The sequence below is a fragment of the Pangasianodon hypophthalmus genome, chromosome 8 (genome assembly GCF_027358585.1).
Source record: "Pangasianodon hypophthalmus isolate fPanHyp1 chromosome 8, fPanHyp1.pri, whole genome shotgun sequence".
NCBI classification, from domain to species: domain Eukaryota; kingdom Metazoa; phylum Chordata; class Actinopteri; order Siluriformes; family Pangasiidae; genus Pangasianodon; species Pangasianodon hypophthalmus.
Genome location: NC_069717.1, coordinates 18,110,984 through 18,130,678, shown reverse-complemented (window position 1 = coordinate 18,130,678; position 19,695 = coordinate 18,110,984). Strand labels below are relative to the sequence as shown.

Genomic DNA, 19,695 nt, shown 5'->3' with positions numbered 1-19,695 from the left:
CTTTGCAATCAATGACTGCCTGAAGTCTGGAGCCCATGTTCTCAAAACTCAAATTCTGAGTTTCCTCCCTGGAAATGCTTTGCCAGGCCTTCACTGCAGCCACCTTCAGTTGCTGCTTGCTTGTGGGTCTTTCTGCCTTCAGTCTTGTCTTCGGTAAGTGAAAAGCATGCTCTATTGAGTTGAGATCAGGCGACTGACTTGGCCATTGAAGAATATTCCATTTCTTTGCCTTCAAAAAGTCTTGAGTTGCTTTCGCAGTATGTTTAGGGTAATTATCCACCTGCACCGTGAACCGGCAACGTATCAGTTTTGTAGCATTTGGCTGAACGTGAGCAGAGAGTATAGCTCTATACACCTCAGAATTCATCTTGCTACTTCTGTCAGCAGTCACATCATCTATATGGCTTTTCGCACCGCGGTGAATCTTTTCACAGTACCTGAACTAATTATCGAACTACCCATTTTTTGGCGTTTTCGCACCTCCGGAACTGGGTGCGATTTTAGTACCGGACTGCCTTTTTCGAGAACCAAATTAGCTCCTTCTCTGGAGCAGGGTCTAACCAGCACAACTGGTACTATCCGTAACGTAAGTAGACGTTGAAAATGCCCTCACCTGCCATGATTTAAAACGCCGTGTAAACATACTGTAGTGTCAACTTATTTCGCAAGTATGGAGAACAGCGTTAGATGGATGCGAGACACAACAAAAACACAGCTCTGATTACAGCGTCCTCCATCCTCCGGTTGTTTACGTTGTTCTTCTCTGTTTCTGTTGTTGAACGCCGCACACAAATGACGTCGCTGTCGACCGGCTTACGTCACTTCCTAGTGCCCACTGTCGGTGTGAATGCAACCCTTTAAATGGTACTGGGAAATAGTTCGTGCAAAATCGCCCACTTTAGTTGTCTTCTGTGGTCTTCCAGGCCTTTCGATGTTGTTGAGCTCACCAGTGCTTTCTTTATTTTTAAGAATGTACCCAACTGTTGATTTGGCCACACCTATGGTTTTTGCTATCTCTCTTATAGATTTATGTTGTTTTTTCAGCCTAATGATGGCCTCCTTCACTTGCATTGAGATCTCCTTGGACTTCATATTGGTAGCTCCAGTCGAACTGCTGCCAAATGCCAACTCAGTACCTGATATCAACTCCAGACCTTTTATCTGCTTCATTTGTCTTGAAGTAACGAGGGAATGGACCGCACCTGGTCAATTAACTTCTTGTCAGTCAATTGTCCAAATACCTTAGAGCCCCTGAAAATGGAAGTACTTTGCTTAAAATGGCTGTAATTCCTAAATGGTAAATGCCATATTTTTGTGGAACCTCTTAAAATAAAGCTGAAAGTCTGATTATTTTAAATCCATTGGTGGTGTATAAAGGCAAAATCACAAAAACTCTGTCATTGTCATTTTATAACTGTTTAACATAGGCCTGCTAGTTTTTTGCCAAAATATATTGGTATTTGGAGCTATTGATTCCCTCTGTTAACTAGACCCTAGCAGCTCCATAGCATGATGCTGCCACCACCATGCTTGAATTATGCCAGAAGAGTTCTACCTTGGTCTTGTCAGACCATGCCACGTTTTGCCATGTGGTTTGGCAAAGATTTAGGTAGCTTTCCATCTAGCCACCCTATCCCATAGTCTAGATATGTGAAGAGTGCGAGAGATGCAGCGGAGGACCAGTACTTGCCAGATATCCCTGCAGCTACTTCAGTGTTGCCATAGGTCTGTTGGCAGCCTCCCTGATAAGATTTCTTCTTGTCCTATTGTCAGTTTACAAGGGACTGTTCTTGGTAGTGTCGCTATGGATCACCATTTTCTCCACTTGTTGTTGATGGCCTCCACGTTGTTCCTTAGTACATCTAATATTTTGGAAATTCTTTTATACCCCTCTCCTGAGCTATAGATTATGACGATGAGATCATATACATGCTTTGTAAGCTCTCTGCAGACCACGGATGGAACTGTAGGTCTTGAAGGTAGCTCCTGACCAGGTTTGTTGGCCAGTTACTGGCACATGGACTCATGTGCTATCCAGAGGAGACTAAGTGGGATCCAAAAGCACTGGCTAGGTCAAGGAATAAGACATACAGATCTCTTCCATCCATTTTTGCCATCTGAATCTGATGCCATATCATGCTTGTGTGTACACCTGAAGAATAACCTTGTGACTATTTTAATAGAAAAGGATGGCATTCTGTAGTACTGCAAGCAGTGGTGGATGGTAAAGCTCTGTGGAAAACTCTTCTAGGATTTGTGTGTTGGCTATCCTTGGAGTGTGCATGATTCAATAATCCTCAGACAATCATCTTTGTGGGACATGTTATGAGATGGACATCTGTTAAACCAACATAAAGTCAACATCTCTGGCTATGAAGTTGGCCACTACATGATTGGGGACCCAGCTTACCCTCTCCAACACTGGCTTATGAAACCATTTTCTGACACTGGCCGATTGACTGCACAGTAACAAAGGTACAATTACAGAGTGAGTTGAGCAAGGTCAGTTGAGTAGATGAGTTTTGGGAGGCTAAAAGTACAATGGAGATTGTACAAAAAAGGAATGACTGTAAACTGGAGCTGATTAAGAAGATGGTGTTGACTTGCTGTGTGCTACACAATATATGCAAGGAGCATGGAAACTACTATGAATGTGAACATGCAGTCACCTGTTCAGGCGTTACCTTAGCATGGACAACCAAAAGGAACCGAGATACAAACTGCATTGTTACAGTACTGAAAGCACACAGGAAGAGTGAAATTGTTGGATTGAGATTGTTATTTGTCTTTTGCTATTGTTTCCTGTCCTTTTCTCTCACGCTTATTTGTTTATTATACATGTTAAATGTTCCAAGAATCGTTGTGCAAATTGATTTATTAATGGATCTTTGACGTGACATCATCTTATTTTGTCCATCTGTGTTTTTTTAATAAAAAAAAAATATTAAATTGTTTTTAAAAGTACCACATATATATATAGAACCGCTAAAATACATGGAACAGCTTTTAACTTTTTTTGCTTTTTAGTCTTAGGCAATTGTTTTTACATTTAAAGTGTAAAAATATCATTTGGTGCAACCATCCACCCATAACTTCTCCCTTGAAAACCAAATTAAAATTACTCAATGTTTTTGAACTTGTAATGTTTGGCATATTTCCATGACTGTTCTGTATTGATGAACAAAATTCCGAAGCATTTCCATCATTATTTCTGTCATAACACATAAATTAATATTGTCTGCTGATAATTGTTTTATGAAAAATCGTATGGTGTAACTGAAAAGAAAAGGCCATTTTAAGGCTTTTGTTTTGAAAAAGTTTTCAAAGACCAATTGTTGAATCATACAGCAGCTTATGAAGAGCATCTGAGGACACATAACAGTACCACTCTTTAAAAGTTGAAAAATAATCTTATGTTATGCCGCTGGTGTGTTGTTGACAAAACTGATCGTCATGTGGTATGACCTCAAAAAGCCCCTGAACATTGTGTTTTATTAAGAGATGCATAATATGATAATTCATTTTATAATGGCCTTATGTGGTAATAAAATCTGTTTTGCTAAGTGGCCAATTCTTTTAACTGTACATTTTGAATAAATTCTAAAACATAATGTGGTGTGACCAAATTTCATGTGGTGCAACCATTGTTAAACATTGTCAGAGATGGATAAAATTTATGTAGTTAGTGTAATTTAGTATCATCAAATACTTAAAGATTAAATTAAAGATTAATTTAAGATTAAAGATGAAATACTTAAAGAAGTTCCAGTCAGTTTAATCACCATTCAAAATTAATGCGCTGCCGATAAACAACAGCTTCATTATTAGTAGAGACACGGCACTGATGCAGGTAATTCACACATGCACAGTCTCGCTCTCTCTCACTCTCCTTATCTTTCTCTAATAACTATTTACTATAATTCATTCAAATAAATGTAATGTTATTGCACTACTTTATCTCTGTCTGATTTAGAGTAGGGAGAATTCTAGATCTAATGACCTAATATTTAATTATAATTACCTTATATAAAATAACTAAGTACAATTAACTGCTTTGTATCTTTTCACTCATACTGCGTGCTGCAGACATCAATGACAGCTTTAACTTGTGAATGCTGGCAAATGACCATTTTATAAGCGGGATAATCCACGGCTAGGTGTGCGTTACACAATTTTAATGAACTCCTCAAAAAAAAAAAAAAAAAAAAAAAGTTACTATGGTTACAGTTGTGTTTATATACTACACATACATTTTACTAACATTTGAGGCTAAATGTTAAATCTTGCAAAATTTTGTTACAACAGAGATAAATAACTCATAACTCTTTTAACCTATTTCCCAGATACCTTTGAAAAGCAAGGAGAAGAGACTGTGTGCCACACTCTCATACAGAGTTGTTTTCTAAATTGTTTCTGTTCATAGAGACTTAAATAACTATTAAAAGTATTAAGTTCTGTTTGTTTAATGAGATTTTGTGCATTCTGGTGTTTTTAATCTTTATGTAAACTCAAATTTAACCTCAAGGAGTCACGTCATCATTTGGCGTGACCATCAGTCAAGTGGTGTGTCCAATTATGGCAGTAAAAATGTTAAATTCCAAATTTATTTTTAATATTGAAGTTTTGTTTCTGAAATATTAATCACTGACACAATATGCTGAAGTAAACCCTTTTGGTATACATTTTGCATATATTTTATGGGTTTTAAAAAGAAATTTAATCTGTAAATTTCATGAACATCTGACAGCCTGCTCCTAAAACATAAAAATGAACATGTTACTTACAGGCATTAAAAAAAACAACAACAAAGTGCTAACTCATTTTTAAAGCATTTTACTACCAATAACATGTCAAAGTATTATATCAATGTAAAGGTAATACATAATTTTAAATATCATGGTTGCATGACATGACTTTATTTTATGGGCAAGAATTGGTTGACTTGGTTAAAAAAAAAAAAAAAACTTTAAAATAATTAAATTTCATGTTTATATTAAAATTTATGCGTACAGGGCTGTTCAAATATTTGAATTATTGTATTCAATCCTGCCATTGAATTTCATTGGACTGAGTGGGACACTCCCAAGAGAGACTGGTCAACACGAGGTCCCGTTCACGCCTGTTTTGAGCACTTAATCCAGCTTTGATGTGTTTTTAGGCCCCGGATAGGTGTTACCTTAGGACATCCACAGCAGCCTAACTGCAGCTTATATTCAGCAGTATTTGCTTAAAATATTATGCTGATTCTGCTACTCACTGTCATAGTCATGCCCGAGTCTGTTAAAGAAATGTCAGCTATTGAGTCATCTTGCACCCCTGTTCTTGCTGACTCAGGGTATTTTCCTTCTGGAATTTTCATAGCATCTTTGGGTAACTCCTATTCACCCTAACATCCCCTGTCACCTGTGAAAAAGTCTTTCCTTTGTTGTAACAACCCTTTCACAGCAGTTGCTGGTTTCAACTGGATGATCATAGAGCTAATGGGACAATCCCATATCAGCAGTCACCTGAGTTCACATCCTTTTTTTTTTTTTTTTTTTTTTTTTTTTAAATATATATTTTTACACATTTTTGACACATGCACTGAACTAATGTCTGTACCTGTACTATCTATCGGTACCTGTGCTATCTTCTCATGTTTGTTCTTTAAGCATGTTTCAAAAATGTGTAAAATGTGTTATTTTAACACGTTTTTGAAACATGCTTAAAGAATATTAGGCCAGGCACTAATAAAGACATTAGTCCAGTGCACATTCATGTATAAGCTTTTGCTTGTATTCCTGGACAAATACATACACACATTCATATGTACGAAGTGTTCGACATTTAGTATATGTACATGCTTGAGTAGTGCATAGTAACTATTTCTCTTTGGGCAAATGGGTTGTATGTGGGGATCACCTCCTCCAGTATTTTATGCCTTTCTCTTTCTGTAATATTAATGAAAGTGTCATCATTTTCATTTGATACAAGTGATTAAAATCTCTGTAAACAGGTCTATGGTGGGGGATTTCTTTTCTGCCAGCATTTTGTAGCTGTTTTTTTCCCTGCAGCTAAGAACATCTTTAGCAGTTAAGCATTACATTTATTAAGATCCTTTGGTATTATATCAAGATTAGTGCTGGGCCGATTTTCACCATTAATTCGGTTAATTTGAATTAATGTTGTAACGCAATTTTCAAAATGTTCTAATCAAGATTGTATATTATGTATTTACATATTTAAATTTTTAATTAAAACATCCATAAATGCTATGTAAATGTTTAAACCAATACGAATCAAAAACACAGCCTTCTTTACCTGATAAATGCCACCTACAGCTTGTGCTACCTTCAAACACATCCTAAGTGGTAATTTGCCGGCCAGAATTACGTCATTTTCGGCCTTGGCACATTCTGTCCCCATTTACTCTGTAAAGAATGAAGAGTTCGTAAGTACACACACACACACAGACATTGATCAGCCATAACATTAAAGCCGCTGACAGGTGAAGTGAACAGCAAAGATACCACAGTACACCTTCAGAGGTCTTGTCTCCACCGGTCAGAGCTGTTTTGGTGGCACAAGGGGGACCTAAACAATATTAGGCAGGTGGTATTAATGTTATGGCTGATCGGTGTGTGTGTGTGTGTGTGTGTGTGTGTGTGTGTGTCTGTCTGTGTGTACTTACGAACTCTTCATTCTTTACAGAGTAAATGGGGACAGAATGTGCCAAGGCCGGCAAATTACCACTTAGGGGGTGTGTGTGTGTTCTCATATATATATATATGGTAATGGGAAAAATAATGTACATCCTCCTTCAATTGTAAGGTTTTATTTTATCAGGGCATAAATAACAATTGTGTGGTCAGATAACCTCAGGTAACAACAAAAACAAGACAGCATTGCCATAGTTGATGTAAGGCCTAAGATGGCAAAATCATGTATTATTTCTAGTCCTTAAATGATGATTGTATACCACAGTTAGTCAACAGTGTCCTTTTTTTTTAATTTTTTTTAATTTATTTTTTTTTTATACCCTCTTCAGTGTATTCTGTCCTGTGGCTGAGCTAAAAGATGGTGAAGCCAGACATTCACACTCTGGCCCACCACCTGAAACAGGAGAGGCTATACGTGGCTTCAGAGAAACAGCTTATCCAGCGTCTCAATTGTGAAGTACTAAAGACAGCAGAAAGGCTCTACCGCGCAGCCTGGATAGCCAAACAACAGAGGATTAACCTTGATCGTCTCATCCTCACCAGGTAACTTCACCAACAGGAAAACTCTGTAACAATGCATTGCTGAGTGACTGGAAAATTTAAAATGATCTGAAACATTCCAAGAATGTTCAAGTTTAAAACATGAATTTTTCTTGCTTCGCATGCACAAGATGGTTGGCACAGGTATCCTGTGGTTGATTGGAGCATTGTGTTACAGCCAGCTTGTGTGACTGCAGCATGAAAGGGACACTGACAAAAAGTAGCAGTTAGCATTAATTATAAAAATAAAGAAAAATAAGCGCTTACAGACTGTCTAGGAAGTGAATTGGAAGATGTTTGAATGTGTGTGTGCGCATGTAAGCTATGGAAAGAGAGAGAGAGATATAGATAAAGCATCCCCCCTTTATTCAAAAGCACCTCTTCAGGTAGGCCTAAACTGATTGTCCCCCACTGCTCCTGACTTGACACAGCAGGACCAGAGAGGGTTCAGGAGCACTTCCTCAGAAATTAACGCTTAGTTTGCATGATGCAATACCAATGTAAATGGTGGTGACACTGTGTCCGCAACTAAAAAAAACAAACTAGCGTTGTGTCTAAAATTGCTTATTCTAGATAGCTATTGAGTACTAACACTAACCGGTTTACTTAAAGTTTTTCCATTTTAAAAACCTCTCATGTAGCCTTCAAACCTACCAATACTAGTCTTTGGGAGTTTAGATAAGTAGATAAGGTAGATAAGTAAATACTTTTAAATTTAAGGTCATAGTTATCGATTTGAGGCCCATCTCATTATAATAGTCATACTGACAGCAAAAAGTTTTAAGTGAAACAGAGCTTGCCAGTGTGTTTAAAATTGCTGTGCATAAAATTGCTAAACATTTTACAGTTCGACTTGGAAACTTGACACACAGAGATGCTTTGACACTGATGTGCCTTCTAGTGGACGTCACTTCCTGTACTTCCTGTATGTGCATAAAGTACATAAGCAAATATGTGAACAATTCCGCTGCAGCTTTTGCACAATTACAAGTCACAAGTCAAGTATAAACCAGGACTTAGGCTTAATTGAGACTGTGTCTGATATCCCTATCCTTCAGAGACCAAAAGATGGTGCCGGTGAGTTTGGCTGCTGTCACAACTGCTTTGACCACACTTTGTTTTTTTTTTTGTTTTTTTTGCACTTCCCCTTATTTTAACCTCTTTTCCTTTTCACCACGGCTACCACGATAGAACAATAGAAACTATAGAAATACTCTTATTTCCATTGGTTTGCCATCCACTCACCTATTGCCGTTTTTAACACCGGATCCATGCTGGCCGAGCAAGATTCTGAGGAGAAACTAAGGACGCAACCCGAAGTGAGGGCCCCGAGGGAAACGAGCTGGCTTCAGGAACAGGCTGAGGGCTTTCGCACACTGTGTTCCCCTGCATAGCATCATGATAACCAGTGTCCACTCTCTGGAGAACAAGCCTGATGACCTCAGGACCAGGGTTAAGTTCCAGAGGGAACTTTCAAATGCAAAAACTGCATTCAAATTTAAGATGTGTAGCAAGTACTAGCACCGATTTTAATTAAAACATAGTGTTGAAAAAATTACATGCAAGATGTTAACAATGCACTAACAATGTTTTTAGAAAAAGAAAAATCTAGAAAGAATAGTTCTAGTGTTTCAAATAATCCAGTCATAGTCAATAATGTTTTGGATTGACCCGCTTAAGCTGAGTGAGCTGAAGCTGGACAGTGAGTGAACACCGGTAAACTGAAGCGCTTTACTAGCGGATCAATTAACTCATCTAAAAGCATTGTATGCACATATGAGATTAATCAGACGTATACACAACATAAATGTAATATTACAACTTGCTTCTGCACAAAGTGATGCAAATGCACAAGTGAACTTGAACTTAAGTAACGCGCTATGATGATAATGATAAAATGATAATTCACATTGTGAATACGTTCTTTCTATAACAACGCACTGAAACATGGACAATAAATAACTAAAGCATACAAAATTCACAATGTTGTATTACAAAAGTGTACTCATTCTGATGTTAAATGTTGTTGACTAATATTCAATGCCATTTAGTCAGAGTAAAATTGACTAAGATAAATAAATGACATAACGAAATGTTGACTAAATTTAAAGGATATTTTCATCCGAAGACAAAAACTATGACTAAAAACAGTGTGAAAATTAACATTGTAACTGGCATAGGTTAAATCTTTTGATTTTATAATTTTATGCACATTGTTAACAGCCAAGTTTGTTCTTTGCAATAAACAATATAACACTGCGCTGTTTAGTTTGCATTTATTTGTTGCTCACTCTTGTGGACATTACAATGTCTGAATATTTTTATGAATTAAAAGTTCATTGCTCTTTGAAAGGGTGTACTTGCATTATTATCTGGGACAATATATATCATCCAACAAAAGTAGTTATCCTGACAGGCCTGCTAGTCATTTGCTTAAGCAATAACAAATGTTAAAGTGCATAGGCCTCTATTTCTGTGTAGAATGTATTACTATAGTGAAGGTGCTGGGGGCAGTAGTGTTGACATTACTGTACACCGCAGGGCTTCGCAAATCTTTTTTCAGGTTCGACGCTGTTGAGGATTTAAAGAACACAAACACTGGGTTTTACTGAAATGTACAGGCCTCCAAGAAAACTGAATGAAGTCGGAAATAGTATGACCTGTTTTGGCTTGTTAAGATTGGTAATGATGAACATCTGTGATTTATTACTTTAGTCCTAAATTCCTTGTGTGTTTGTTTAGCACAAGCTCCTCATCACTTTCCTTATTTGTAATTTAAATGCGTATTGGAAACAAGAAAGATATTGTTTTACATTAAATTATTAATAAAATAAAAAATAAAAATGCTAAATAATATTTAAGCTGATTAATTGATATGTTGATTAATTCACATGAATAATACACTATTAAAATATTCATTTTTGCAGCCTTGTCTAGATTAATGGATTACAAAATTAATAGTAAGTACAAAAAAATAATTAGTTGTAGCCTTAGTGTGAATCACTGCATTTCATTTTACAGTGCTGAGGCATCCCCGGCCGAATGCTGCTTGCATGCTAAGGTGTTAGAGAGTACGCAGTTTGTTGACGGCTACAAGACTCTGGGCTTTCAGGAGAGTATCTATGGAGAGTTCCTTGGGCGGCTGAGGGAAAATCCACGCCTGGTGGCCTCCTGTCTGGTTGCTGGGGAGAAGCTTAACCAAGAACATACACAAGGAGTGATCCACACTGTTTTTACCTCACTTTATGGCAACTGCATCATGCAAGAGGATGAAGTCTACCTACTACAAGTACATAAAGGGAACACCCAGACACCCACATGAATATCATTTACGATAGAAATAATGTTAGCAATATAAATTAGAAATTGACTTTGGTCATTGCTGTTTTTGAAATCTTTCTGCTTTTACACTTCTAGGTCCTGCGTTACCTAGTTGAGTTCGAGCTTAAGGAGAGTGATAATCCACGTCGTCTGCTACGGCGGGGCACATGTGCTTTTAGTATCCTCTTTAAGCTATTCTCTGAGGGCCTGTACTCTGCCAAGTTATTTCTCACAGCCACCTTACATGAGCCCATTATGCAGCTATTGGTGGAGGATGAAGACCACCTAGAGACTGATCCAGCCAAAGTGACTGAAAGATTCACCCCAACACAACAGGAGCGCCTGTTTGGGGAGAAGGGCTCTGATTCTTACTGTCAAAAGGTTCAGGCAGTTGTAGAATCCAACCAAGCCAAGCTTGTGGCTCTTGTTAATACATTTATTGGCTATTTGAAGCAAAATACCTACTGCTTCCCTCAGAGCTTGCGCTGGATCGTGTCACAAATGTACAAATCACTGGCGCAAGTGGAAGGGCTGGAGGTTGGGGAGGTGAGGACCATGTGCACAGACCTGTTGCTGACTTGTTTCATCTGCCCAGCCATTGTCAACCCTGAACAGTATGGAATCATCTCGGACGCACCCATTAATGAAGTGGCACGCTTTAACCTAATGCAGGTAGGATTTGTTATAGTATTGTCTTATGACATATGCAGATCAAGGTCTTGGTATGCTGATATCACAGTTTTCAGAAAAAATAGTTTTATTTAAGTAATGGAAAAGCATTTGCTGATCTTTTGCCCCCCTTCATGCGTTTTGTGTAGGAATGCTGCATTTTAACATTGGTATACTTTGCTAGAGGTTATCTATCAAAAATATGCAAAAGAAAAGTCTTCTTTTTCCCCCTAATAAACTTATTCCATAATGAGTCACATTTATGTAAGCATTGTGAAATCTCCAATATTAACTGACACCCTGGAAGCTGAATCCTTCCCCGATCTCACATTTGTCTTGTCTCCTCTCAATTTTCCTGACATGGCAAACTCACTTTCTGTCACAGTAAATTAAGAATATTTTTAGTTCATTAATGTGAAATAAATGTATGTTCTATCAATGTATGTTTGACGTAGCTAACATTAGACAATGTTATTGCATTAGAGATGCTCCTGAAAATTTTGGTTGAAAATAGTCAAAAACAGCACATTTTTGTTGGAAAAAAGATTAACTAGGCCTACAAAGAACTGTAAAATCTACCACGTTACCATTAATTTTAATCACAGTGATACGTTACAGTCCTGTCCGAAAGTATTGAAAACAGCAAGGCCAATTCTTTTGTTTTTGCTATGCACTGGAGACATTTGAGTTTTGGATAAAAAGATGAGTATGAGACGATAAATCAGAATTTCAGCTATCATTTCCTGATGTTTACATCTAGATATGCACCTTTGGTGGCAGACCACCCAGTTTTTAGGTGAGCTAAAGTATTGTAACAGATAGTTCTGAAGTCAATAGCACTTAATATTTGGTTGCGTATCCCTTGCGTGCAATTCTTTTGTAATGCTTTTCCAAGCTTGTACCGCACAACAAAGTCCTGTGTTTTGGGTCATTGTCTTGTTACATGATGAAGTTCCTCCCACTTAGATTGGATGCATTTTGCTGTAAATTGGCAGATCGAATGTTTCTGTAGACTTCTCAATTCATTGTGCTGCTACCATCATGAGTTACATCATCAGTAATGATTAGTGAGCCCATTCCAGAAGCAGCCATGCAGTTTCTGCATTTCTGTCATCAACTCCTGCTGTTTTTCTGGGATGACCTGTTTGATGTCTGGTTGTTGGTACACAGTGATTTCTTTTTTTTTTTTCCAGGTCATTTGAAATTGTTGTATTGGTTATACACAATGCTTGAATAATGGCTCTGATCAATTTTTCCCTCTCTTGTCAGCTTCAAAATGGCTTGCTTTTCTCCCATAGACAGCTCTCTGGTCTTCATGTTGGTTTATCCTTTTTAACAACAAATGCAGTCTTCAGAGGCAAAACCCAGGGCTCAAACCAAGAGTAGACAGTCAGTGCTATTAAGTGTTTAAACAATCAATCTAACCCGGCACACCTGGGCAACAAGAAATACCCGTCAGTCACATATTTCAATATTTTTGCTCACTTGAAATATCAATGACATTAACACATCTAGATGTAAAAATCAGGAAGTAAAAGTTGTAATTCTGATTCATATTTATCATTTGGTCTCAAACCCAAATGTCTTCAGTGTATAGCAAGAAAAAAAAAAAGAAAAGAAAAAAGATTGGTTTTGCTGTGTATGTGTGCCTTCCAATGGGTTGTGAAGCATTTGACTGAATCTGATTACAAGGGCACCAGTTCCATTGGCAGCCATACATGCCAGCCCCATAAGATGAGGTGGTATGCACTGGATCATGAGCAATTCCTTCCCTTCTCCATACTCTTCTTTTCCCATCACAAGTCTGATGACATATCTGTGTGTCATCTGTCCATACAATGTTGTTTCATAACTGTATACACTTTTCTTTTTTTTTTTTTTTTTTTTTTTATTTATTTTTTTTTTTTCTCTCTCTTTTTCAAACTGTGATGAACTGAAGCTTACCAAAGGTTTACATCTTGTGGTAAACCCTCTGCACTTACTTGGTAATGGTGACTTTTGTTTGTTGACTTTGATAAAGATACACCTACATCCTAGGTGGTGTTCTTGATCTGGCCAACTGTTGTGAAAGATTTTTTTTTTTCTCTAGGGAAATAATTTTCTGTGCTCCATCACAGATGTTTTTTGTGGTCTTTTGGGCATTTTGGTGTTCCATTTGTGGCTCTTTGTATGGATATGTATGTGAAATTGGCCCTTGTTCAAAAGAAGTTACACAACATGTTTGGTTTACTTTGTGTAGTTGGGTTGAATTAAATCACTGCAATAGAACCACACTGTACCGAGACCACCATGGACCTTGATGGTCTTGGACAGGTTATATTGGTCTGCACTTGAGTGCGATTGCTGTGTTTTCACCTGCCTAAACAAACCAGATCAAAGAGGAAATATTTGCCAACACTCCCCTACAGTTTAGTACCCTATTTTGTGACCTTTCTCATCAACAATGGGTTTCCACCCACATCCTTTATCACACAATATAGAGGCAAATAAATCACATGTCAAAGGTCACTTAGTCTCTGCATCCTTCCTCCTAAGTGAACTGGCTTTTCTGTTGGGAGCGTATTATTCTCTTTTGGTCTGACCACTGAATAAACAGAAAAAGCAGAAAAGGATAGTTTGCAGGTGTCTTCCATATAACCATAGTGTAGGGTTTTACAATTTAGACTGAACTGCCCGCATATTCCACCATAAATATGTAGGGCAAACTAGCAGATCAGCTCAGAGGGGGAAATTTTGCCAACTTGCAATGACTAATCAACTATTCGTCTTTAAATAGTGTATTTATTAGTTCTGCATAAGATATTACTTCCGTTGCCACCAGTAATAATATCCTAAATATAGTGAAAACACTATATTAAGAGCACAGTAACAAGATCGACAGTTTAAGGAGAAACACAAGACACTTGTGTTTCAAAACAGACGAAACTATATTAGACTATTCTAATATACAAAAAGTAATCTAACACATGCACGCACGCACAGATGTCAGCATAGAAGGGTTTTGAACAGAGAATGAATGAAATCCCATGTTTCTAGCACTGCTATTTCTGCTATTTTTTATATGCTATTTTTCGGACCATGACTTGAATGTACCATCAACTTATCGATTTAACCTTCTTGTCTTTTTTTAGAAGGGCTTTAAACTTTGTATTAAGTGCACCATTTCAGCAAAAATCTGGAGGTATTGTACTTGTGTTTGTGTTGTCTCTTTGCACGGGGATTCCCTTGTTGCATCACTGTCTGGAGGGAGTGGCGATGTGGATTCGTCAAAGGTTCCGTCGAGTCTGGAGTGGCGTCTTGGGAAGCCAGTCGGGGTTGGTGAATAGAGTGAGGGTGTACCCCGTGGAGTCTCGCAGGCGGGTTGCAGAAGAGTGCTTGATGAGTGAAGAGTTGGTTCATGGCGGTGCAGAGGCTGGAGTCAGGGGCTGTGCAGGAGCCAGTCTTGATGCGAAGTCTCAGAGCAAGTGTGATCTCCTCGTGTTTTATTGAGGGGCGAGAACTTCTGAAGCTCTTGGTTAACAAGAACTCCTGCGTGACTATTAATGGTTGACTCGACTCGACTCCCGGTGTCATAGGGATTTTAACCTTTTCTGGCTAGTGCAACCCCAAAATGTTTCCTCCAGTCAAATATTCTTATGGTGGGGTGTAAGCTATATTCTCCTCCTTTGATATTATCATACTGGTATCTGAGTTATGTGCTTTTCAAACTTTCGACAAAATAAGAGCTTAGTTAGAACTTTAGAACTTGTTAACATGGATGTAATAAAATTCTACTCAAATTTACTTTTTTCCAACTCCAAATTAACTAATGATCATATACATACCAAACATCACATACTTGCTGTTATCAGTATACTCAATCATTGATACATGGTAATTGATCAAAGGCATATTAATGAATTGGTGGCTATAGACATGATACATATAAGGCATGACATTAAAGTTTTGCAAACCATAATGCATCATTTTAAGAGTCATTGTTCTTTAAGGCAATAAGGTGTGTTCTGCTATAGTCTGTGTAATGTGAGAAGTGTGTTAAGGGCAGGGTGATCTTTGTGTTCCTGTGGGGAAAGACCAAAGGTCTCATTCCATGAGGAGCCTGTGTTAACGCTTTCTTGAGGCCCTTCTTCATGAATCACCCCCCGCCCCCCTTGGGCCTTATGTTATCAGATTTACTGGTGAGGGTCCTTAGGTGTTACCTCTTGGGCTAGTTATTTGGTCTTGTCCAGTGGCCTAAATCAGTAGGTTTGACAGGGGTTTTCTGGGCTGAGAGGGTTCCGTGGGTCAGGGTTGTTCTAACACTCAATCTGTTGTTCACAGGACAGTTGAAATCAGGCAGGTGCAAACAGGCAGTAATTAACTCGGCTCCTCAGGGTCTGCAAGTAGGGGTCCATTGTTTTTATGGTTCCTGTGATGGGGTTGTTTGTGCTGCTTGTGCAACTTGGAATCCTACAGTAGCAATGGATTGTAAATAGTACAGCTAAACTGAAAATGGTGACACATACACTGCCTGGCCAAAAAAAAAAAAAAATACACTAATATTTTGTTGCACTGGCTTTAGTTTTGATAATGGAACAAATTTGTCGTTGCAGCATCACAGCATTTTTTTTTCTATACAGAGTTGCATAAATTTTTTGTTAAGATCTTGTATTGAGGACAGGAGAGTCGAATCACTCCATAAGGTCTTCTCCAGCACATCCCATCACAAGACTTGGGGTTAATGGGGTTAAGGTCAGGACTCTGTGGTGGCCAATTCATGTGTGAAAATGATTCCTCATGCTTCCTGAACCACTCTTTCACAATTTGAGCCTGATGAATCTTGGCATTGTCATCCTGGTATATGCCTGTGCCATCAGGGAAGAAAAATATCCATTGATGGGATAACCTTTTCATTCCGTACATTCAGGTATTCGACTGACTTTGTCAAGTCAAGTGGCTTTTATTGTCATTTCAACCATATACATCTGGTACAGTGTACACTGAAATGAAACAACATTCCTCCAGGACCGTGGTGCTACATAAAACAACACAAAACTACACGAGACAAGACAGAAGTAGCTAAAGAATACACAGACCTACACAGGACAACATAATGTGCATGTGTGCAAACATGCAAACCGCGCAAGTTATTTTATTGCTGCATAATGTTGCTGAGCCTAGACCTGACCAATTGAAGCAACCCCAGATCATAACACTGCCTCCAGAGGCTTGTACAGAAGGCAATATGCATGAAGGGGTACATTGCTTCATACGCTGCCCTTCTTACCCTGAAATGCCCATCGCATTGGAATAGTGTAAATCTGGACTCATCAGACCACATGACCTTTTTTCATTGCTCCACAGTCCAATCTTTATACTCCTAGCAAACTGAAGTCGTTTTTTCCCCGATTAGCCTCACTAACAAGTGGCTTCCTTGGTTTATTCCCAATCCTGTAAGTTCTCGTCGCACTGTGCGTGTGGAAATGCTCTTACTTTCATTATTAAACATAGCCATGAATTCTACTGTCGATTTTTTTTTTTTTTTTTTTATGATATGACTTCACCAAGTGTTATAAAGATCTCCATTCACGATGTTGACCAAAATGTTACCCCTTTTTTATAGAATAGGAAAGTGCCTCGGATATGCAAGTCAGTGCTTCAGAGATGTGAATTCAGAGGAGGGTTTGCCTTACCTGATTTTCATCTATATTATTTGTCAGTTCATATTTGTAAAGTTATGTATTGACTTGGCTCTTTGGACTGCATGGTGTAGACTGGAGGCCCAGTAATGTACTTCATCATTATTGGCCTTACTTACTCCTTACCTATTAACAACTTTGGTTTTTAATTGACCCTGTAGTATTGTCCACTCTTAGGATCTCTTGTCTATTCACTATTTTAATTTTACTCTACACTAATGCCTTTAACTATGAATCATTTTCTTCCTCCAACACTTAGTGCTTCCATTTCTTTTGCCGTGGTATGATAAAGGTATAAAATGTTTGAGATTTTTACAAAGAGAACATTTTACAAAGAGAACATCTTAGTTATTCAGAACGATCTACTGAATTTGGACTGTCTGTTTCGCTACCTTCAGGTCAGGCACTGCACTCATTTTCCCAAATGTCCCTACTCTACCTCTCAAGCGCCATAGAAAGATCATCATCTTAGCTCTCATCAGAAGTCACTAATCCCTATGATATACAATCAGCTCTTGTCTTTAGATAATTATATTACTAGGATTAAAAGTGCCTGGGAACAGGAGTTAGGTGTTAGTTTTACAGAGCAATGGTGGGTTTGTGCTATTGATAGGATTCATACAAAGCACAGTGTGTCCCTGGCTCAGGCTCATAGAATTCACTAATTTAAAGCTTGGTTGTCTGAAGTTTATCCAGTTATAGAAGACTGATGTTCTTATGTCCAGCAATGCCTTGCTACTGACTTAGTTACTCTACCATCACGTCTGTTATTCTAAAAATCAAAGTTGAGATCTGCCCTGCTGTAGCAGTATTTGCATGGACTGGAGTCAGTTTAATTCTAAACAGACATTTTAGCATTTACATCTTTAATGGCTAGACACTGTATTTCATTTCAGTGGGACTCTAACAATCTCTGTGCTATTGCTCAGTGTCTCAAGGATGCAGTGTCCTGCCTTAAACTGGAAAAAGATACTTTCTGAAAGGGAATTCTGATGGATTGCCATCTGTCTAGGAAAGTTATATAGCTTACTTCAGGTCTTACTTCAACATACTATGCCCCCTGACTAACTTTTCATGTGACCTCTTTCTTTCTTTCTTTCTTATATATACTTTATCAGGAACACCTGTACGTCTGTTCATTCATGCAATTATCTCATAAGCCAATCATGAGGCAGCAGGACTGTGGATAAAATCATGCAGGTACAGGTCAAAGCTTCAGTTAATATTCACATATCGAAGTGACTTTGACCATATCATGGTTCTGGTGCCAGATGTGCTGGCTTGAGTATTTCAGAAACTACTGATCTCTTGGGATTTTCACTAGAACAGCTTCTAGTGTTTACATAAAATGGTGCAAAAACAACAAAATTCCACTCAGGCAGTTCTGTGGGTGGTTATCCACTGTTGATGAGAAAGGTCAGTGGTGAATGGCTAGACTGGTTTGAGCTGACAGGAAGGCTACAGTAGTCATCTTTTCCATAGGTAAACAAAACCTGATCTAGGACATCACTATTTTTAGGTTATTTTATTACTGCCGTTAAATTCTGATAAAGAACATATGAAATCGTGCTTCAGTTAAGAGCCACACACAGACTGCAGATTAGGTTTACAACTTCAGTGCTTTTTAGGGTACACTGTTAAGGACAAAAATAAATGACCAGGTCTATGTGTAGTGACTCTTTACCTTCATGGCAGGGTTAAACGTGGTTGAAATTTTTGCATAAGTGAAACCAGACATGTATTTGAATCATAAATGTGTTCAATATTTATTGTTTTTGAAATATTTATTCATGTTATCTGATATTATCACAGGTGGGGCAGTTGCTACAGCAGTTAGCCATGGCTGACACAGATGATGGAGATCCTCGACGGAAAAGCAATTTATCAAAATTTGACAAAGTAAGACAGAATTTTTGTCTGTGTTTATGAACATATGGGCCATTTAATTTATGTGTAATTTTAAGTAGTTTCATGTAATCGTTAGTGTATCAAACTGTGGATGTGCTGCTTAACTGTTGGATTTGTCTCCTTAGAGTTGTGTCGCTGCCTTTTTGGATGTAATGATTGGTGGAAGAACTGTGGAGACCCCTCCCATGTCTTCAATGAACCTCTTAGAGGGTCTCACACGAACTGTGGTTTATATCACAAACAATCAGCTTCTGGCTTTGGTAACAACAATTAACATTTAATTGTGCAATGTTGATTTTTTGTTGTAGGCTTTTGTTGTAGGCTTGTGCAATGTTGGTCCCTGCTTGCGTTTTTTCATTCAAAAATTTTTGTGATAAATGATGTAATTGAAGAATAGCCTAAATAAAGACAGAAACATGAGCATTTCCATAATTTCAAACTTCCAAAATCAGAAAGTTCAAAATGCCTGCTCATATTATTCCAGAATATGTCGAACATATGACTTAATTTACATTTTATTGGGCTGAAAAAACTGCTCTTTTGGCATATTTTTGAGTGATAACTTGTACAAGCATACACTGCTGTTAAAGGATTGTATGTCGATTGGCTCATTTAAAGTTTTATTGGTCAGAAAAAGACTACTCTCTGGTGTGTGTGTGTGTGTGTATATATATATATATATATACACTATATTACCAAAAGTATTCGGTCACCTGCCTTGACTCACATATTAACTTAAGTGCCATCCCATTCCTAACCCATAGGGTTCAATATGATGTCGGTCCACCTTTTGCAGCTATTACAGCTTCAACTCTTCTGGGAAGGCTGTCCACAAGTTTGAGGAGTGTGTTTATAGGAATTTTTGACCATTCTTCCAAAAG

At 38.0% G+C, this 19,695-nt stretch overlaps 1 protein-coding gene across 5 annotated transcripts in view; it reads left to right on the top strand.

The window, feature by feature from the left end:
• The window catches only part of gapvd1 (GTPase activating protein and VPS9 domains 1), a 73,231-nt gene that overhangs the window by 9,210 nt on the left and 44,326 nt on the right, over window positions 1–19,695 (top strand). For all 5 annotated transcript variants that reach the window (XM_026925073.3, XM_026925071.3, XM_026925072.3 and 2 more), the window contains exons 2-6: window positions 7,028–7,241; window positions 10,260–10,527; window positions 10,656–11,231; window positions 18,719–18,805; window positions 18,940–19,074. In XM_026925073.3, coding sequence (XP_026780874.1) covers window positions 7,057–7,241; window positions 10,260–10,527; window positions 10,656–11,231; window positions 18,719–18,805; window positions 18,940–19,074 — 1,251 coding nt within the window. In that variant the 5' untranslated portion in view covers window positions 7,028–7,056. The remainder of the gene's footprint in view (window positions 1–7,027; window positions 7,242–10,259; window positions 10,528–10,655; window positions 11,232–18,718; window positions 18,806–18,939; window positions 19,075–19,695) is intronic.